Source organism: Impatiens glandulifera, chromosome 8 (assembly GCF_907164915.1).
Source record: "Impatiens glandulifera chromosome 8, dImpGla2.1, whole genome shotgun sequence".
In the NCBI taxonomy this organism is placed as follows: domain Eukaryota; kingdom Viridiplantae; phylum Streptophyta; class Magnoliopsida; order Ericales; family Balsaminaceae; genus Impatiens; species Impatiens glandulifera.
The window spans coordinates 5,390,757-5,414,377 of record NC_061869.1 but is presented as its reverse complement, the minus strand read 5'-3'; the positions used below and the strand labels follow the sequence as shown (position 1 = coordinate 5,414,377).

Here is a 23,621-nt window from a genome sequence, read left to right as displayed (position 1 = left end):
ATTATTTTGTGAATAAATTATTGTATAATATTTAGGTTATGTTTGGTGTGAAGTATAAGAATGTAGATATAGGATCATTATATTTACATTAATTTAGAATTGTTGTTTGATTGATTATTATTTATATCTACATGATTAATTAGGTATAATTTATACATTCAAAAGGTATAATATATAATTTATACATTCAAAAGGGTATAATATGTTTACTAGTTACACGTGTGTATAATCTTTAATATTTCTCTTTTATTTTTTAGTTTTATAAAATTATAAAATTTTAATTTCTTTATTATATTTAAAATATAATAATAATAATAATATAAAATTATAACTAAATACTTATTTATATTTAATTATATTTAATTTTCTAATTTAAATAATAATAATAAATACTTAATTACTTATTTTTATTTGATTATTTAATTTTATATATTTTATTTATCTCTGTAAATAAAAACTTATATTTTTTAAGTGTAAAAAAATTAAATGTGAAAATTTTATATATAGTTAAATATATTAATTATTTTAATTAAAAAATAATAGTCATATATAAAATTAATTTATAAAATAAAATTGTATCTATAATTAGTCATATATAAAATTAATTTATAAAATTAATATTTTTTTAAAATACAAATATTTATAATGATACAAAAATTTAAAATATAATTATTAAATATTAATTAATATATAAGTTTTATTTATATAACTATAAGTCAAATTATAAGAAATTATATATAAAATAATGTAAATCATATAATAGTATTATTTATTTTAAAAATAAATTTATATAATAATTAAATAATATTTTTATTAATTTTAATATAATTAATAATTAAAACTATTTGTAAGATAAATATTAAAATTAATTTATATAAATATAAGAGTAAAATAATCTTTTATATTTTTTTATTACTTTATCCCACCAATTATAAAATATATATAATTTATACATATTTTATATTTCCTATTACCATTCTAGGGTTTGTTAACACATGGATAGATTTGCTGTTTCATACTCTGTCCCTCAAGATGTTTCCCTATATATAACAACGTCACTTTAAATATCAGATAATATCATATATTTATAAAAATTAAAATTTTAATTAAATGAACTTCCAATAAATTTTTATCTTCAAATATAATAATTGAGATTTATTCAAAATTTTAAATTTTATAATTAAGTAAAATTATATTAATTTTGTATTCTCTCTTTTTTTTCCTCAATATTTTTCCTCAATATTATTCCTCAATATTTTTTATTACTTTTTAAATATAATTAAACATTAAGCATGCAATGAGGTATTATAACTAGGTTATAAACACATTTTAAAGTAATAACATAAAAAATTTATTTGTAAACTATGAAATATCTTAACAATAATTAGTAATAGACAAATTAAATTTTAAAATTGTCGATCATTTTTATTATAATGTTTATTAAAAAAAAATCTTAATATAATGCATTTTTATTTTGGAAACTATGCTAGTGATCTCCATTCAACCCAAAAAAATACTTTTTATTTTTACCAAATTAAGTAACCAAACGTAATATAGAGCTTATAATACAATGAAATTCTTATAATAGAAAAACATATGGATATATAAAATAAGATCAAGATGTAGAGTTAACTACCCCAAGAATGGTAACATTTACTTCAATAGAGCAAGAATTATCCACCAAAAATCCATTTTGCACGTCTAGAAATTCATTCCACGCCAAGGACTTAGTACGGACACAACAACATAGAGACGAAGCATTAAAGAAATCATAACCTGCACGCACGTAAACAGATAAATAAATTACTAGAAGAGAATTAGTAGTAATAATCGAAAAAAATTCAAAACATACGTACCTTTAACACAGATGTTATCCAACTTGTCCTTGTTTAATAAGCAAATCTTATACTTTGCATAGACTTGGGAATTTTTTGGAAGAGTCAACTCATCCAACCATAAATAGACATAAATGATATTATCTTTATCATCCACATTTCCTTTGGGACGAATGGAGATCGACCTAATTATAAATGTATATATGCTCTCAAAATAAAATTTACACATTCAAAATAAACTAATTAGAGAACAAAATTAACAAAAAAGAAGCATACTTACTAACCATTCAAAATCACCACAATTAAAATTTTCTGATTCATATCTATCGTAAGAACTAGAAAAAGATTCGATCTTCAAATGTGGGAGCCAGTAAAAATAGAATCTCCATCCTTTAAAATCAACATTTCCACTTTGGGAGCTTGTTTGACAAGTAGAACCTCAGTACCAAACACGCATTGGTCGTTAACAAGGTATCCGTTGGAAGAAAGTTCAAACGTAGGAAGATCAATGAATCTATCGATGCCATATAGTTTGCTTAACGGATTAAATAGCATTACAGAATCTGGGCCTATATATATATGATCAAAACATTAACAAACATGAAAAGTTAATATAGAACGAAATCAATAAATAAAGCATGAATACATGATGAGTCCATATATATATACCTAGGGTAGTAGAATATTTGTTAGTGTTTTGATCCAATACAAAGAACTTGATAACAGCGTTTATTGGCCAGCCAAATTCGAAGGATGATGTATCAACCAACTCCAAATACAGGGAGATGTAACCCCTATCCACCTTTTTCCTTTTTCCATTGGGATGTATGTGCATTTTCCTGGAAATTAAAATGGTAAATAATAAAAAAAAAACATATTTATGGCATTATATTATTATGTATCTACTTACCATTTGTAGTCTCCAACTTGAAATTGATCGGAAATGTATTCATGTAATGAGGATTTAACCATGAGTGAGAAAGACTCTATTCTTAGAGTGAAGTGCTCCGGCGGATAATTTCTTCCTTATAGAATGAAACATGTATATATATAATCAAATTTATATATGCATGATAAAAAGTGTGTGAAAAATAAAGACGAATCAAACCTTGTAACAGTTGACACTGGAAATTACTTGATAACATATTTAGTACTGTAATTGGGGGCTATCTAGGAGGAACACATGACTAAATGCATGTATTTATATGATATTGGGGGTAGGGGAAGAGTTGGAGAAATTGTGATTAATTAGTTTAAGTATTTATTTTAAATTAAAGGGATTTAATACCAAATTTATTTAAGACTAGTTTGATTCAGCTTATTCTCAGGTTATTGACGTCTACTTATTCAGATTATTCTCAAGTACATTTGATATGGGCCTTGTTTGATTCGGCGTTATAAAGTGTGTATGGGCTTCTGCGTAATAAGCTACTACAGTAACTTTGCGTAATAAGCTTACACAAAAAATTACAATTAAACACACTTTTACGTTTAAACTCAAATTTCTCTCTACCTTCTTCTTCAGTTTAAGATTATATAATATCAGTTTTTAAGATTATAATCTTAGCGTTTTTCTCTCTCATCATTTTTAAATATTTTTTTATTCATTCTTTTTCATTTATTTAATCTCTTTTTAATCATTTTATTCATTCTCTCTTATCTATTCCATATATTTATAATATATTTATATAAAATAATTATAATAAAAAACATATATTTAAATATTTTTTTATTTTTTATTTATAATATATATATCTTAATATATAAAATAATTAAACAAAATATAAAATATAAATACACTTTTGATATTTTTTATTTATAATTTTAGAAATCAAATTAGCCTTAATTAACTATCTAAAATATTGATTATAATTGAGATAAATCTCGAAATAAATGATAATATTAAAAGTGTGAGAGAGCACAAAAATAAATTAACAATTAAAATATTTGATTATTCCTGGAAATTATGGAAATGTAAAAAAAATATTATTAAATATTATTAAATATTTTTATATATATATCTATATATATTATATCATATTTATATTAAATATATTTAAAATTATATATTTATAAAAATTAATATATTTATATCATTTATTTTAAATTATATTATTTTTTAATTTAAGTCATCTATTAATAATTAAAATTATATATTAACAATAAAATTATAAAAAATAATATATTAATATAATGTATTTTCAAATATATATTATTTTTTAATTTAAATTATTTATCAATATTTAAAATTAAATTAATAAATATATATATAACATTATACTATATATATATAATATTAATTATTAAATAATATATTATAAATATTAAAAATAAATAAGCTTGGCGTATCAAAAATACCCATCTGAGATAATCCCAAGCTTAAAGATTAAATAATGTGAGCATGATCTCGGTTATATACACTCAACTTATTTATTTTTAATATTAATAATTAATCTTTCACCCCTATGCACCGGGTCAAGGTCAATATTATTTAATAATTAATATTATATATAGATACAATGTTATATATATATATATATTTATTAATTTAATTTTAAATATTAATAAATGATTTAAATTGAAAAATAATATATATTTGAAAGTAATTATATTAATATATATTATTTTTTATAATTTTATTGTTAATATATAATTTTAATTATTAATAAATGACTTAAATTAAAATATAATATATTTTAAAATAAATGATATGAATATATTAATTTTTATAAATATATAATTTTAAATATATTTAATATAAATATGATATAATATATATATATAGATATATATAAAAGTATTTAATAATATCTTTTTCACATTTCCATATTTTCCTCAATGATCCAATCTTTCAATTGTAAATTTATTTTTGTGCTCCTTCACACTTTTAGTATTATCATTCATTTCGGGATTTATATCAATTGTAATTAGTATTTTAGGAAAAAAATTCACATACTTATGTACTTGTACAACTATCTCATTTACACTATGTACTAATAAAAGTTCATTTAAACATAGATACTATTAAAAATTGATTCATTTAGCCTCATTTAGTAAAACATAGTTAATTTTTATTTTTTAATTTATATATGTTTAATTAAATATTAATATACTTTCTCTCTCATTCTTTTTTATTAATAAATGAATCCTCTATTTTTATCTTTTTTATAAATGTTTTATTATTTTTATATGAGTATTTATTATTAATTATTTTAACTTTAATATATATATATATATAATTTGTTTTTTATATGTTTTTTTCTTATATTAACATTGATTATTAATTATTTTAAAATTGTTTGGTCTCAATAATTGAATATAACAATTATTTATATTTTCAACAATAAAAATTCTTTAACACAAAAATAAATTAATTAATATTTAAATAATAATAACATCTCATTCATCAAAACAACAAATGAGTAATAATCAAATATTAGACAAAATAATGTTACTTACTATTATTATAATCATGAACAAAAATTAAAAAAAAATATTAATTTCATTTTTTTTATATTAAATTAAATATAAAAAAAATTAAAAAATATTACAGTAAAATATAAAATTCATAAATAAGTTGTTAAAGTTTTAAAAAAAATGAGAATTTAAGATTAATGAGAAATAAAAATTGATAAAACAAAATGTAGATGAAATAATAAAAAAATTAATATAAAAATAATAATAAATTTAAGAATGAAATAAATTATTTAAAGTAAGAGAAGAAGAGAAAATATATTAATATTTAATTAATAAATATATACTTAAAAATAAAAAATAAGTATAATTACTAAAAATAGATTAAATGAGTCAATTTTTGATATTAAGTAGGTTTAAATGACATTTTATTAGTATATACTATCTAAGTGAGTATACAAGTACAACGTTTAAGTGAGTTTTTTTTTCCGGTATTTTAAATAATTAATTAAGGCTAGCTTGATTTCTAAAATTATAATTATAAATAAAAAATATCAAAGTGTATTTATATTTTATATTTTACTTAATTATTTTATATATTAAGATAAATATATTATAAATAATAAATAAAAATATATGTTTTTTATTATAATAATTTTATATAAAAATATTATAAATATATGGAATAAATGAGAGATTGAATAAAATGATTAATAATAGATTAAATAGATAAGAAAATAAATAAAATGATTAAAAATATATGAAATATATGAAAAATAATTAATAAAATAATATTTAAAAATGATGAGAGAAAAACGCTGAGATTATAATTTTAAACGTTGAGATTATAATTTTAAACGCTGAGGGATTTGAGTTTAAACGTAAAAGTATTTTAATAACTTATTACGCAATACCTTAATTTAAATGGGAGCGGAAGAGATTACCAAAATATCTTGGAAAACAGCAGATGGACAGGTTTTGAGAGAAACAATATTAATGATCATCAGCCTTGAGATATTAATCTTTATGGTCACTTTAATTGGATTGAATTACTGAAGAAATAATTAACATTATTTTTCATGGACGGGCTAATTAAATAAGGAATTTGTTGTTAAAAAAGGTTAATTAACTTGTTCTCATTTTAATAAACATTACTATAACATATAACCAATAAACTATAATAGCTTCAACCGGTTTCTCTCGAAGAGACTGCATTTATCGTTCTAACAAAAAAAAAAAAAAAAAATAACTTTTTTTAATGATAAAACCTTTTTACAATTAAATTATTTAAAATATATATATATAATAATAGAGAATGTTTTTGAAAAGATAATGATTTTTTTGATAAAAACTTAAATAGTATTGATATATATAAATAAATAGATAATATTTTAATATTTTGGTTAGTAATTTGATTAATTTAATTGATGAGAATGAGTGAAATTATATTTGATTTGTTTGAGGTTATTTTAATAATCCGAACTGATCAAAGCCGGCTATGTTTCAAAGTCTAAGCTATATAAAAAGTTCTGTTGTTTAAAGACACTTAAATTCGGTCTAGATCTTGCATCGCAAAATGTTAGTTTTGTAAAAACATATACAATATAACAATTCTAAGATAGGGAAAACCAAAAGTTAAATTAATATAAAAAAAATGAATATTAAGTATTATGAGAAAGATAAATTAAAATTATGTTTAAATGAAGTGTGGCATAAATAACATAAAGAATATATTTAATTTAATTTTGTAATGATATAAAATTTTAAAAATCATTTTAAACTTTAATAAATATCCCTATATATATATATTAATATTTAGGTATTGTGTTTGAGTTTGCACTCTCTTATCTCGAACTCAATTGAGTAATATTTTTTATTCACAATTTTCAATCTCAAACCCAATTTAAAATACCTGAACTCAATCATTGGATGACCCTTTTCATACATAGTATTTGATTGAATAGTTGGAAAAACTAACAAATTAAATGATTAATTAGTTTCTTTGACTAAGCATAGTGATCATTATAGAAGAATAACAAAATTTAATATGTTTTTATTCAAATTTAGTTGCACTCTTTTGGGTTTTCAAGCTCCATTAATCTTAGTTATCTATAAAAAAAAAAGAAAAAAAAGAAAAAGAAGAAGTGTTAGCCTAATTAGTTTAATTAATCTTAATTTTTTAATGTCTTATCAAATAAAATGAAAACAAATTTTATTGGGAATAAGATTAATTAATTTAAAAAATATTTCATACTAGAGATAACAATTGATACCTTACCCGGGTTGTAAAGTACCATCCCCGAACCCGAATTTCATATTACTATTCGACATTGAATTTGACGGGTTTCTCTATTTATATATTATTCCCGATTTGTCGGGTAATCGATCCCGACTGTTACCTTATTCCCGATTAAAATATAAATTTATATTTATTATTTTTTAAATGTATTAAATAATAAAAAATCAAATTTGTTATTTTCATTTGCATTGCATAATTATATTGTAACAATTAAGGAAAAATAATAATTTGGTTGTTTTACAAAACTAGAAAAAATGAGAAAAATAATAAAAAGCTAGAGAGGTTGGAGAAAGTTAAATTTAGGGATGGCAATTTGAAACCGTCCCCGCGAAAACCAAACCGAATTGTCCCGTTTGGGATGGTTTTTCCCTGAAACCGAATGGGAATGGGGCCATGGTATTTGTGTCCCCCGCCCCGACCCGCCCCGATTTCACCCTGAATCTACCCCGAATCTGCCCCGAATACCATAAACATAATTAAATATATTAAATTATTAATATATTTATTTATTCACTATATTTTATAGGAGTAGTAATGTTATTTCTTTATAATAATATAAATTTTAATATATTATAATATATATTATATTAAAAAACTTGTTTATTTAATTTTATTTATAATTTTTATTTTATTTTAAATAAAAATAATTATTAACGGTGCCCCGCGGGATTCTCCGAAATCGAAAAAAACTGAACGGGGCGAGGATGGTATTAAAAAATTCCCCAAAATTAAAACGGTAGGGGACGGTAAAGACATTCCCTGCCCCGAACCGCCCCATTGCCATCCCTAGTTAAATTATTATTGAAGTTGGAAAAAAAATATAAAGATTGTGTAGAGAGTGAGAAATATTTTTTTTATAAAAAATAGAAAATTAAGAATTATAGGAAAAAAAAATTAAAATAATGTTGGAGTGAATATAAATATATATAAGTTAAATAATATATTTAATGTAAATGTGCAATGTTATTGAATTTTAAAAGTCATTTAAATTTTAATATATATATATATATATATATATATATATATATATATATATATATATATATATATATATATATATATATTAATATTTTGAGCATCTGTATTAGAGCGCGGTTTGGTATGAGTTTTTTAAAAAACTCATTCAAAATCAAATATCACTTCATTCTTTTTAACTATCAAATCAATTAAATTTTTAACCAAAATACTAAAATACTCTTTATTTTAAATTATTATTTTATATTTTATTTATATATATTAATACCCTTTAATTTTTTTTACTAAAATTAATCATTAACTCTTTAAAATCATCGTCAATTATTAATTTTTTTTCTTTCTCTAAGATTTTAAAATAACCCAAACCGCCCGTGACCCGATCGGATAACAAGTAATCATCCCCATCGTATTTCATACAAAATGATATTTTAGGTGCATCTTGATTGATTGGCTATTGGATGAGTCGGTGAAGCTAGGTAGTCATTAATTAATTAGTTTCTTTTGGTTATAGAGATCATCATGATGAATGGAAAACAGAAATAGACTAGAGAGAAACAATGATTATCCCTAAACCCTATAATATGTTTTATTCAATTGTAGGGTCACAGTTAATGAGTAGTCTTTTCGTGTTAAAGACTCTATTAATATTAATTTATTCATAAAAAAAACAAAAATAAAATATAATCATGAATTTATTTAATCTTATTTTTTTGGGGTTAAATGATGAAGAATTAGTATAACAATAAAAGTCATTATTCTCCTATTGATAACAAAGTGTCTCACGATGAAATTGATTTTGACATTTTAGTCTTTTAAATCGACTCTTACTGTATTATTTTTGTGTATTATTTTTGTGAGTTTTAATTTTTAATATTTTATTTTATAATATTTTTTAAATAATTAATATAATAATATATAGACTATGAAAGTCATTTAAATATAAACAAACACACTTTAAACAATGGGATTAATCATTTTGTAAACAATACTGAAAACATAAAAAATGATGTTGACAATCGAAAAAACATAATAAATTAGCGTTGATGTACGATCTCAGAATCTATATAAAAATCTATTTCCTGAAGAGACATCATTTATTATTCTAATATAAAAAATACATTTTTGTAAGGATAAAACATTTTTACAAGAAAAAATATAATAATGGGAAGTGAGTTTGAAGAGATAATGAATTTTTTTATAACAAATTTAAAAAGTTTTTAATATATATAAATAAAATAAAAAATAATAAGTTAAAGTAAATATATTTTAATATTTTAGTTAATGAATTAAGTGATTAATTAATTGATGAGAATGAATGAAAATAATGTTTCATTTGGTTGGGACTATTTTAATAATGTAAAACAAATAAAGTTTATGTTTGAAAGATAAAAGCTATATGAAAAGCCGTTCAAATATACTAAAATACACATTTACCGACGCTAAATTGGTAAGAAACGTTAACATAAGCTTGTTTAAGTAAAGAGTTTTTTTGGTTTTATTTTGGTTTTTTCTTAAAAAATTTGTTTAAAAAAAAATAAAAAAAAATGGTTTTTAAAATTTAAAGATTAATTTATCCTTTGTACTTTATAAGATATAATTTATGTGAGAGAATGATAGTTTAGAAAGAAGATAAAATTAGAGGTTAATTGGGTTATTTAAATGGATAAGTATTGATTAAATTATTAATATGATCTTTACATTTTGAAATAAAAACTATTTTTATCTTAAATAACCAAACATCAAACAAACTCAGTATAACAATTCTAAGTTAGTGCCTGAATTCAATTATTAATTGAGACATGTCACTTTTTAAATTTATTTTTTCACCCTTAACTTATAAACTTAATTATGGGAGAATTTAAAAGAAAAAAATGATAATATATTTTGTTTTTACTAAAATAACATAATCATCTTAAATTATTATTAATTAAAATATATTAAATTATTATTTGTATATTTTTATGAAAAATAAATAACACAATAATTTTAAAAAATTATTACGATATCTATATTTAATGATATATATATATATATTTAATTAATAATAATTTAAAATTATTATGTTATACCTCCTAAAAAATATTTAATAATTTAATGTATAATTTCCTCCTTTAAATTCTCAAGAACACACTAATGTTAATGTAATATATATTTAATTAATAATGATTTAAATTTTTTATATTATAATGAGGAGTGATAGAGTGAGGAAATTTAATGAGGGGATTTGGTGAGGGAATGACGTGGCATCACCTTTGGAAAATGTAAAAGTAAGAGGAAAGAGAGAAAAGAAAGAAATTATTCAGCGAATAAAATTATGCCACGTCATTCTCTCACCAAATTCCCTCACCTAATCATTTCTCTATTATAATTTTTATGTCAATAGTAAATAATATTAATATGATATATATTTAATTAATAATATATATTTTAAAATTATTATCTTATTCTTATTAAATATGTATATATATATATAATAATAATTTAATGCATATTAAAATTATTCGTACAAAAATATATATAATATTCATATTTATTAATAAATAATATTAATGTGATAAATTAGAATTATTATATTATCACTAGTAACAAAATATATATATAATAATTTAATATATAATTAATTAATAATGATATTGATGGGTACTTTGGAAGAGTCGGAGAAGCTACAGAGATCATCATAATGAATGGAAGACAGAAACGACTCAGAAGATAAACAATGATTATCCCTAAATCCTATAATGCGTAGAGTGTTCGGGTTTCAAGGCTCTATTAATATTAATTTATCATTAAAAAAAACAAAAACAAAATATTATAATGAATTTAACTTATCGTAATTTTTAATGTTTTATTTTATAATTTTTTAAAAATAATTAATATAATAATATATAGACTGTTAAATTCATTTAAACATAAACAAACAGTCTAAAAAGATCAGATTAACCATTTTAGAAACAATATTAAAAACATAAAAAAATGTTCACAAAAGAAAAATTATAAAACTAACGCGTTAACAATCTCAGAATCTTCATAAAAATCAATCGATCAATGAGTTCACTGACCACTTGATCAACCGGTTTTCAAAGAAACATCATTTATTGTTCTAATAAAAAATAGATATTTACACGTTATAACATTATGCGGTGTGAGTTATTTAAAAAATCAAGAGAGCAAAAAATGATATAACGATGATTGATTTTTTTTGGTAATAAAATTAAAAGGTATTAATATATATAAATATATTAAAATTTAATAATATAAAATATAAGATATTTTAGTGGTTTAGGGTTAAGTGATATAATTAAGGAAAGAAGAGTGAAAAATGATGTTTGATTTGGTGATTATTTTAATCACCCGAATCAAACAAGGCATATGTTTCAAAGTTAAAGCTATATAAAAAGTTGTTAAAAGACACTTAAATACACATTTACCAACGCTAGATCTTTCATCATCGCAAAATTTAGGATTGGTAAGTTAGGGACCACCAAAAGTTCAGTTAGCTAATCTTAATTTTTAATGTTTTATTTTACATTGTTTTTTAAATAATTAATATAATAATATATAGACTAATAAAGTCATTTAAACATGTTTAAACACATTCTAAACAATGACATTAACTATTTTGGAAACAATTTTGAAAACATAAATAAAAATATTCACTAGAGAAAAAACATAAAACTAACGTTAACAAGCTCGGAATCTTCAAAAAGATGGATCGATAAGTTCACCGATCGCTTCAACCAGTTTCCAAAAAAGACATAATTTATCGTGCTAATAAAAAAAATACATTTTTTTAAGGATAAACCATTTTGACATATTATAACATTATGTTTCAAAGACAAAACTATATAAAAAGCCATTTAAATTTCCACAAACACTTAAATAAGTTCTTACATCGCAAAATCTAGGATTAGTAAGAAACATAACCAATATAAGAACTCTAATTTAGGAACGACCAAAAGTTCAATTAATAAAAAAAAAAATTAAGATTAAGACGGAGAAAATTAAGAGTGTGGGCATTGATAACATAAATAATATATTTAATCAAAATTTGTAATGATATAGAATTTGAAAAGTCATTTTAAACTTTAATAAATATATATTTTTATATTAATATTTTGGGTATTGGGTTTGAATTTTACATACTCCTTATCTCCGACCTCGAACCCGATCAGATAATCATTTTCACTCCTTATTCTTGATTCCGACCAAAATCAGATATCCGAAATATTAATATTATAATATAGTTTATAACCACATCATTTTCTTAGCAATACATTTTCATGTAATTTTGAATCAATTCTCACAAAAAAAAAAGGTTGCAACTACATAATCTCCTTAGTAACCTATGTCACAACAACATATTATAGCTCACAACTAAAAAAACAACAATATTCTGCAATTTTGAAATTCAACTGATTGAAATAACTCAGAGTTTAAATGTATAATGTAATCGTGTTATTCTTACTATCAACATCACCAACATCAACATATCTTTTCAAACTCATATTAGACTTTCGAAAACACAAAGAATGAATCATATTTTATCTTAAATATCGTAGTATCCATTTTATTGTTTCTCAATGTTGTCCACATGAGTTGCTCGATCATTAATCTGCAAACAACTCCTACTGAATGTGTTTCGCGTACATAATACAACCAATGATAGAGAACACAAAAATATTACCTGTTTGAAAATGATCCGCAAAAACACAAGAAAAGAAAAAACACAAAAATACACTGATTTATAGTGGTTCATTCAAATTAGATACGTCCATTTCAACCGCCAACCGATTTAACTATGAAGAAAAAATAATACGAAGTTTTTGTCTCAAATTTTATCTCTCTATTATATATAGTTTATGTAAACTCTTAATAATCACATATTTATAGTGTAAACATTCAAATAATAAATTCTAAATGACTCTTAGTTAGGCACAAGTCAAAAATCAAATAAAAACTAAATAAAACTAAATAAATTCTAATTAACAATTGAAGAGTTTATTATTATAAGAGAAAATAAAACCAAATAAACTATAATTAACAATTGTAAAATTTATTATAATTAAAAATAAAAACCTAATAAACTCTAATTTATAGAGTTTATTATAAGTCTAACTCAATAATTCACACCGTGATCCCATATTTAGTATTGTTGTGATTGTAACTTAATTGGGTGCTATTTGAATTTTAAAAAAATGATCATCAGCATTAAGATATTTTTATTTAGGGGCATATTAGCTGTCTTTGTGGTTTCAAGGCTCCCTAGTAATCTTAATTTATGGTCACTTTTAAATGTTGGATTGAATTTCAACAGCAATAATCAACGTCTATTTTCCATGGAGGGATAATTAAAGAAGATGATATTTGTATGTATGATTGAAGCAACAAGATAAGGTATATATATATATATGAAGGCCACGAAGAACATTCTCATCACATTTGGAGAGCAATATGTATGATATCCTTGTTTAGACTTTCGAAATCGGTGTAATTTATAGTAGTGTTTTTTCGTTTGATCTTACTGACAGAAGATATGCGCCGGAATTAGTTATTAAACCTTGTTGAAATATTTGAAACATCAAATCAAGAATGTTGCTAAATACTAACATTAGAGACGCATAAACCTTCCCCAGCGCATCATGAGTTGTTTATTAAATGTTTTAAAAATATCACAAATCACAAAAAAAAATTGAAATACTTTCCGTCAAAACAATCCAAATTAAAAATGATTATGGTGTTTTAGGACAATACAAACCCTAGAATATTGCTATCATAGCCTTCAATAGAGCAACAATGATCCACCAATAATCCATTAGCTATATCTCAAACAAAGAGACAAAGCATTTAAGTAACCATAACCTGAGAGCATATCCAATGCCATGAATTTAGAATATCCCAAACATATAGGCAAAGCATTAAAGTAATCATAATCTGAGAGCATATATAACTTAACGAAATACTACTATTAAAGTATAAATAGACTGAAATACTACTAATATTTTTGCCAATGCTATATCCTTTGGGATGAAGCATGATCTTCCTACATAAATATGTGCTTTAAAATTACATATATTGAAAATTAACTCATGATCATATATTAGAATTTTCACTTTTATTTTACTGACGCAAGATATGCGCCGGATTTATTTGTCATTAAAAGTGTATTAGTTTAGTGTGAACTAGTTACAACCCATATATAAAAAATTAAATTATGAACGTTGCAAAATACCCAAATCTAAACGTTTGATAGGTCTGTCGTGAACCTTCCCCAAGCAACATAAATTTGTGTATGTAACATTGATTTTTCATTTAAACTTCATGTTTTGCACAAGCTTTGAGTATAATGTGATCGGCACATCATGAGTTTATTAAAGGTTTTAAATATATCAAAAATCAAAAACGAAATTTGAAATACTATCAGTCAATTAATACATTAAAACAAGTCATAAAACCAATAATAACTGATTAATACATTAAAAATGATCGTTGTGTTTTTAGAACAGTAAAAACCCTAGAATATTAGTAACATGTCCTTGAATAGAGAGAAACAATCTTCCACTAATAATTCCAAAGCAATGAATCATAATAAATCGGGAAAATCATGTTGTAGTGCTGACCACCTCAAGAATGATAACACGTGCTTCTAAAGAGCAACAATCATCCCCAAAGAAGTTTTGTAGTTTATTGAATCCCGTCCACAAAGAATAGGACCAAGTTAGAGACAAAGCATGGAAGTGTGCATAACCTGAGAGCATACATATAAACAAATATTTAAGACTGTACATAGCAGAGAACATAAATCAAAATTACAAGTCATATAAATAAAAAAAAGGAAAACATGCCTGAAATATTAAACAGATTCGACTTGCCATTGTTTAATAAGCGAATCCCAATATCGACTCTGACTTTGGTATTGTTTGGAAGAGTCGATTCATCCATGCATAGATTAACCGATATACTATCATTTTTGAATTCGCCATATCCTTTGGGATAAAGCCTGATCTCCCTACATATATTAATTTGTGATTTCAAAATAAATAAATTTAAACATCCAAAATTAACTCATTATATATAGAACACTATCAAAAAGGAAAACAAACCATTTAAAATCACCACAAGTAATTGTTTGGGAGTCATAGCTATCAAAGAGAAAGACTAGAAAAAGATTTGATCATCCAAAAGAGGGAGCCAGTAGTAGAAGTACTAGAGTCTTTATCCTGTAAAATCAACATCTCCATTTTGGGAGCTTGTTTGATAATAAAAATCTCAGCACCAAACACACACTTGTCGTGAACTAAGTATCCGTTGGAAGAAAGTTGAAAAGTAGGAAGATCAATGAATTTATCTATGCCATGTAGTCTTCTTAGTGGATGAAACCGCACTGCAGAATTTGGGCCTATGATCATAACATTAGCAAGAAATGTTATTATGGAACGAAATCAATAAATAAAGCATGAAATGATGAATGAATACATGAGTCCATATATATATACCTGGGGTAGTATAATATTTGTTAGTGTTTTGATCCAATACAAAGAATTTGATAACGGCGTTTATTGGCCAGCAAACTAAGCTCGAATGATGGTGTATCCAACAACTCTAAATATACGGAGATGTAACCCTCCTCTTCTGTCTGATGTATGTGCAATTTCCTGCAATAAAAATACAATAAAATAACACACACACATATATATATATATAAAAGGTAGCTCTAATATATTAATTAATACCATTTGTAGTCCCCAACTTTAAATTGATTCGCAATGCAGTCGTGTATTGAGGACTCAACCATGAGTGAGAAAGACACAAATTGTATAGTGAAGTGCTGAGGCGGATTATATCTTCCTGGGAAGAATCATGAGACATGTATAGATCAAATGATGTATTAATATATATAAGATTAATTTAAAGAGTGTTTGAGAAATTAAAGGGGAAAAGCAATGAGTCACCTTGTATGAGTTGACATGTACAACCCTGGAACCTTGAGCCCATATTTCCTGTAGATGTAGTATTGGTTGTAGCTAGTTAGATAAGATAGGAAGAAGAAGAAGAAGAAGCGATTGATCGAATGAAGTTGAAAATAAAATTCAATATCTTTTATATATATATATATAAATTAATTGAGTGCATGTTCATTGGTATTGAATGATTAAATTAATTTCTTTGATTAGAGCGATCATCATCATGGAAGACAGACAGCCTTCGAGAGAAACAATGATCAACCTCCAATATGTTTTTATTTAATTTTAGAGGCACAATTAATTAATGGTCTTTTGGGTTTTCAAGGCTCCTTTAATCTTAGTTATCCATAAAAAATAAATGTACGTTAGCCTAATTAGTTTAATTAAACTTAATTTTTTAATGTCTTACTAAATAAAATGAAAAAAAAAAACATTTGGACATGAGATTAATTAATTTGAAAAGAGATTTCGTATCAAAATTTATCTGCCCAAGTGGGAGCTGTAGAGATTGTCATCATTGAAAACAGATATATAAATTGACAAACTTAAGAGAAACATTCATGATCAGCCCTCACATATTGTTTTATTTAGGGGCATACATAATGAATGGTCTTTATGTTTTCCATGATTGATCCACCAATTTCTCTTTCATTATTTGTATTTTACGAGTGTTTCGAGGCCCACATTTTGAAAATAACTAGCGACGTTTAAAACGTCGGTATATAAGCGACGGAACAGTTATCTATTGCCAGAGTTACCGAAGTCTCTAACATTTAAGCAACAATAACTTTATGATCCTTTTAAATTTTATTTGGACAAGTTTCAATGCAACATTAATTACTCTACGCATGATTTATGACAAAAGATTTAAAATATATCATAAGAAGAAAGAAATATAACAAACTAAATTTTTTTCCATCAAAACATTCATATAAAGCTGTAATAGAATGAAATTCTTGAGTTTACAAATAAGCAAAACATGTGATATCGAAAATAAGATCATGCCGTAGTGCTGACCACCCCTAGAATGATAACATGTTCCTCAATAGAGCAAGAATCATTCACCAAAAAACCATTTTCCACGTCTAGAAATTCATTCAACTACAGATGACAAAGGAATTAGTGAGGACACAACAACATGCATGGAGACAAAGCATTAAAGAAATTATAACCTGCACGATAAACAGATAAATAAAGACTAGTCTAACTAGAAGAGAATACAACTAAAATTAAATGTAAGTAACAATGGGAAAGAACAAAAAAACAATTCAAAACATACATGTAGAACAAAGCCAACCATAATTTTTTTTTTGGAAGAGTCAACTTATCCAACCATAAAAAGACAGAAATATAGTTCCCTTTGTCATCTATTCCTTTGGGACAAAGCCAGATGAACCTAAGTAAATGAATGCTTTCAAAATAAAAATTTATAACCATTTAAAATCATCACAACTATTATTATTTTTTATTTATCTTGCCATATTTATTGTTATATATTGATAATATATAATAATTTTATATTTCACAAATGACAAATAATTTAGTCTAATTGGTTAAATGCTATAAATAACTTATTACGTAACTTAAGCAGTACTTATGCCTCCACAAATTTTCAGTTGATTTTTCGAGGGATATGACATTGTGACTTAGAGCATCATCCGCACACAAGACCTCTACCTTTAAAATATATATTTATTAATTAAATATATAAGTAATATTCATATATTATATATATTATAGAAAAATTTGAAAATTTCACCCTTAAAAATGTTAATGTAATTAATAAAAAATATAAAATATTTTTATAATTTAAAATATATTATAATATTAAAAACATTACAAGAATAAATTGGATTGGAGATTATATAACTAATATTCCTATATTATAGAAAATTTGAGAATATATATAACTAATATTTCTATATTATAATAAAATATAAAATATTTTTATAATTTAAAATATATTATAATATTATTATAATTAAATATATAATTAATATTACTATATTATAGTAAAATTTTAGAATATATATTTATTTAATTTATTTTAATGTTATTTAAAAATAAGTAGGAAAAAATATTATAATTAAATATATAACTAATATTTCTATATTATAGTATATTATATTATATAATTATGAAAATGTCAGAGTAGCATAGAGGGCACTCCCTCTTTTTGCTTTTATCTACGGTGCAAAAAATGAAAAAAAAAAAGAAGCAATGACCTGCCCTTTTCCACGCTATCCGATGCGGGCACAGGTCATGCGCTGAAGATGCTCTTATTGTCCCATTTTCTATTTGACGTTATCATCATTAAACATCTCCAAAAATAATGGTTTATACACACGCATACGTTGTACCTTAATAGAAAACTACCAAAAATACCTATTTTTTTTATCTTTTAGTTCAAGCAATATGTCATAGCATCAATTTAGAAACAAAACATTGCACGCATACATAAACAAACATATAACAACAAATATACTAAGCAGAAAACATAAATCATAATTACAAGTTATAACACAAATGTTGTGATCTTTGTAACTAAGTGCTTAAATGAATGAAAATGTTCTACCTTTTTAGAAAATAGAAATTATAACTTAATATTGGGGAGTTTTTTCATTCCATTTATAAAGTTTCACTGATGCCTTTCCAACAAAATAGAAATTATAACTTGATATTGGGGAGTTAGAAGAGAATACCTTGATGTAAATATTAATAGGGTGAAGGATGGTGAATGTAATGATCTTTTGAGACTTATTCCAGAAGGGATGATACTTAATGAAATCAATCGAATCACGTTTAATGATCAGATTGATTTGCATGTATAAAAGGTGGTATTAATAGCAGGTTCATTACTGGGCTAGCATTACAGCTTATACGCATTATACGCATTAGAGGACAGTTGGTGGAGTGGGCTCATTGTATTTGGTCTCCTAAAATTATACTCCGGCATCGGATTGTCATTTGGTTGGCGTTTAGACAAAGACTCATGACAAGGGATAGGCTTAGAAAGTTTATGACCATTCCATGTGCAAGATGTGTACTCGATCTGTTCGAACAACGAGGAAACAATAACTCATATCATCGGGGAATGAATATGTACTAAGGTACTTTGGAAAATTTTGTTAATAACTCCAGTTTCTATATAGCTTTCCCTAGGATTTGAATCTTATTAAGGAGGTTGGGCTAAGGAAGACTAAAGGAGATAGATTCAAAGCTAATATATTCAAATGTTTATATGGATCAATAGTGTATTAAATCTAGGCTGAAAAAACTCTAGAATATTTTCAAAGGCTAGAAGGAATGAAGAATAGATTTGAAATGATGTTGTCTTATATGGATTAGCCCTAACTGATACATGGCGAAGCATCCCTATAACTTCGGCTAATTTGAAACTATGTCAACAATGCAAAATCACATCCCAAGAAGTCATAAAATCTCAAACGTATAGGGCGAGATGAATTGAAATTGCTTGTTGATTATGTTTCATGCTGCTGTAATGTTGTTTCAGATTTTAGTTTGCTAGTTTTTGGATTATTCATATTTGTTTCGGTAATGTTTGTTGCTGTATTGTTTGATTCAAATTTTGACAAAAATATATTTTTGTCCTAATAAAAGACTTTTGTACCCACTTTCTCTTATTGAGTTTTATTAATTAAATGACTATAAGTTATTTAAAAAAAATGACCTAAGTGCCTAACCGACTATAGGCTAGTTTTATATTTGTTGAAATTGAGCTTTACCGTTGTTCTTTTGGACGGTTTTATTGAAAAAAAATATGTATTTGAATATTAACTATCAATTTACATCCTGGGAAGATTTGAATAAAAAAATTAGACTTCAATATGAATAGAATTAGTAAAATTCATATATATTGTTTTTTTCTAAAGGATGAAATATGTCAAGAAGAGGTCCCCAAAACACTATATTGACATATAATTTAAATATGCATTAAAAAGTTTACATTACAATTTTTATCCACAAAATAAATATTCTTACGTATTTCCATAAAATAAATTTATCCTAAAAAATAAAAATTTTAAATAGTGAAGCTAAAATATATAATATAATGAAAAATATTTAGTTTGTATTTGTAAATTTTAATAATTATATTACTATTATAATTTATAAAAACAAGTTTTGTCGCGCGAAAAGTCGCCCAAATTAGCGTATATCACTTTACCGGCATTTCATTAATCGACGCTAATAATGTTTGTGGATAGGTACTCATATTGCTGCGATAAAAGCGCCGGTAAATGATTTGATTTTATTGGTTAGATAATTTAAATGTAATTTATTTATTTTACACATATGAATGATTTTAATCTCAATTTTATGTTTCACTTTCATGGAAACTTATAAATTGTCAATTCTACCATGGGCTTGCTTGCTGGGCATATAGATGAATTGTTCCAAAAGGTTAAAAATAATGTAAGTTTTGATTTTGTTTTAAATAATTCAATTTATGTTTTAAAACTTATGATTTTGTTTGTAGGGGGTCAATTAGAACCCTCGTATTAGAAGAAGGATGATATATTGAACAAATGATGAGATAATATATTTGCAGGTTCTTTGTTATATAGACATTTTACATGTTCGTGTAGATATGAATTCTCTATCATATTTTGATATAGCATTCAACAAAATAGAGACAATTTTGAAGTGGCAATTACTTTAAATTTACTTCATTTTTAAGAATGGTGATAATTGTATAAACTATATAATCTCATTCATTACTTATCTATGAAGGGTGATTATGGATAGTAATACTCACAGTGGATTTATGGGAAAGGTAGCATCATATTATAAGGGATTCAAATTTATATCTCATATTATTTTGTACTATTTTATCAGATTGAAAACCCCTTTATCAATCTTGATATGGTAAAATGGATATGGGTAACATGGAATTTTCTATTCCACGTAATGGTTCTGCACTACAGATGAAAAAGATGGGGATGTTCCAATAGTGTTAACCCATCGAAATACGATTATAGAGTGGAGGACGCAGACACAACTATTGAAGATTTCGTGGGTGATGAGTACAATGGACACCCACTAATTAGAATGGTCAATTTGAAAAAGCTAATATATGTTTCTTAAATTAGTTGCTAAGATTACAAATGAAAATAGAGAAATTTAATACACTGGTATATATAATATATATAAGCAACTAGAAAATTTATATTCAAGGCCTTTCGACATCTCTAACCAAGAAACAAATTAAAATGACATAACAAGAAATATAACAAATTAAAATACTTTTCCATCAAAACATGAGTCATATAAAGATAATTGATGGAATTCTCGAGTTTACAAATAAGCAAAACATATGATATATAAAAGAAGATCATGGTGTAGTGTTCACCACCCCAAGAATGGTAACTGCTACTCGAAAAGAGCATGAATCATCCACCAAAAATCCATTTTCCTCATCGAGAAATCTATTCAAGTCCAACACCTTTTTGAAGTACAAAGATGGAGACGAAGAATTAAAGTAATTATAACCTGCACGAATAAATAAATAAATAAAGACTAGTCAATTTAGAATAGAATGAAACACAAAAAAATTCTAAACATACCCGTAAAATCGATGTTTTCCAACTCTTCCTTGTTTAATAAAGAAATCTTATACTCAAAATAGATACTAGAATTTTTTGGAAGAGTCGACTCATCATGCAGGATAAGAGTGACCGAGATATTAACCCATGTGTAATCCGCACAACCAAAGGGGTATAGTCTGATCTTCCTACATAAAAAACAATGCTTTCAGAATAAAACTTAACTCATTATAGAAGTAGATCTAAAAGAGCATACTAACCATATAAAATCACCAGAAGTAAATAATTCTGAGCCACAGCTATCACCAAGAGAAAGACTAGAAGATTTGAACTTCAAAATGTGGAAACTAGAGTACTCTTCATCATGTAAAATCAACATCTCCACTTTGGGAGCTTGTTTGATAATGAAAACCTCAGTACCAAACACACATTTGTCGTTAACTAGGTATCCGTTGGAAGGAAGTTGAAAAGCAGATAGATCAATGAATCTATCTATGCCATGCAGTAGTTTTAGAGAATGAAATCGCATTAAAGAATCTGGGCCTATGATCAAAACAATAACATAAAAAGTTAGTTATATGAATCGAAATCAATAAATAAAGCATGAATACATGAGTCCATATACCTGGGGTAGTATAATATTTGTTATGGTTTTGATCCAATACAAAGAATTTGATAACAGCGTCTACTGACCGACCATGCTTGGAGGATGATGAATCGACCATCTCTAAATATAGGGAGATGCAACCCTCCCCTTCTTTCCGATGTATGTGCAATTTCCTGCAAAAAAAATAACACACACATTTATATATATTCAATCTACAAGGTAGGTAGCTAGCTCTAGTATATTAATACCATTTGTAACCCCCAACTTGAAATTGATCAGAAATGTATTTGTGTTTTGAGGATTTAACCATTAGTGAGAAAGACACAAGTTGTATAGTGAAATGCTGCGGCGGATAATCTCTTCCTGGATGAAGAATCATGAGACATATATAAATAAGATTAATTAAAGAGTGTTGGAGAAATTAAAGGAGAATAGAAATGAGACCTTGTAATTGTTGACAAATACAACCCTGGAATCTTGATCTCATATTTCCTAGTTAGCTAACATAGGAAGAAGAATTGACGAATGATGAATGAAGTTGAAGATAAAATTCAACATCTTATATATATATATATATATATATATATATATATATATATATATATATATATATATATTAATTATTTAATTACGTGCATGTTAATGATTAATTAGTTTGTTTGATTAGCTAGAGTGATCATAATTATTGAAGACGGACAGCCTTCCATATGTTCAATTTTAGTTACACAATTAATAAATGGTTTTTGGGTTTCAAGGCTCATTTAATCTTAGTTATCCATAAAAAAATAAATGTTACCGTAATTAGTTTAATTAACCTTGATTTTTTAATGTCTAATTAAATAAAATGAAAACAAATCCTACTGTGCATGAGATTAATTAATTTGAAAAGAAATTTCATACCAAATGATATTTAATTAGGTGCATGTTGATTGATGGGGTATTGGAAGAGTCAAGAAGCTAGATAGT

At 24.4% G+C, this 23,621-nt stretch overlaps 2 protein-coding genes across 2 annotated transcripts; both read right to left on the bottom strand.

Moving 5' to 3' along the window:
- Nucleotides 1–1,615: 1,615 nt before the first annotated feature.
- On the bottom strand, nt 1,616–2,670 carry LOC124912762. The gene is made up of 5 exons (XM_047453410.1): nt 2,505–2,670; nt 2,274–2,404; nt 2,120–2,187; nt 1,857–2,020; nt 1,616–1,776 (listed from the first exon to the last, which is right to left on the bottom strand). Exons 1-5 carry the CDS (start codon nt 2,668–2,670, stop codon nt 1,616–1,618), a joined length of 690 nt encoding a protein of 229 aa, XP_047309366.1.
- A 19,167-nt stretch (nt 2,671–21,837) lies between these two features.
- Nucleotides 21,838–22,773, bottom strand: LOC124912761. The gene is made up of 4 exons (XM_047453409.1): nt 22,674–22,773; nt 22,309–22,591; nt 22,070–22,236; nt 21,838–21,995 (listed from the first exon to the last, which is right to left on the bottom strand). Exons 1-4 carry the CDS (start codon nt 22,771–22,773, stop codon nt 21,838–21,840), a joined length of 708 nt encoding a protein of 235 aa, XP_047309365.1.
- Nucleotides 22,774–23,621: the final 848 nt, after the last annotated feature.

Coding starts and splice junctions, on each gene's coding strand:
- LOC124912762 (XM_047453410.1), bottom strand. CDS start 2,670: ATGCACATACATCCCAATGGAAAAAGGAAAAAGGTGGATAGGGGTTAC. Junction 2,188..2,273: donor AATGCGTGTTTGGTACTGAG/GTTCTACTTGTC, acceptor CCACATTTGAAG/ATCGAATCTTTTTCTAGTTC. Junction 2,021..2,119: donor AATTGTGGTGATTTTGAATG/GTTAGTAAGTAT, acceptor ATTTATAATTAG/GTCGATCTCCATTCGTCCCA.
- LOC124912761 (XM_047453409.1), bottom strand. CDS start 22,773: ATGGTCGATTCATCATCCTCCAAGCATGGTCGGTCAGTAGACGCTGTT. Junction 22,592..22,673: donor CAAATATTATACTACCCCAG/GTATATGGACTC, acceptor TTTTGATCATAG/GCCCAGATTCTTTAATGCGA. Junction 22,237..22,308: donor ACTTCTGGTGATTTTATATG/GTTAGTATGCTC, acceptor TTTTTTATGTAG/GAAGATCAGACTATACCCCT.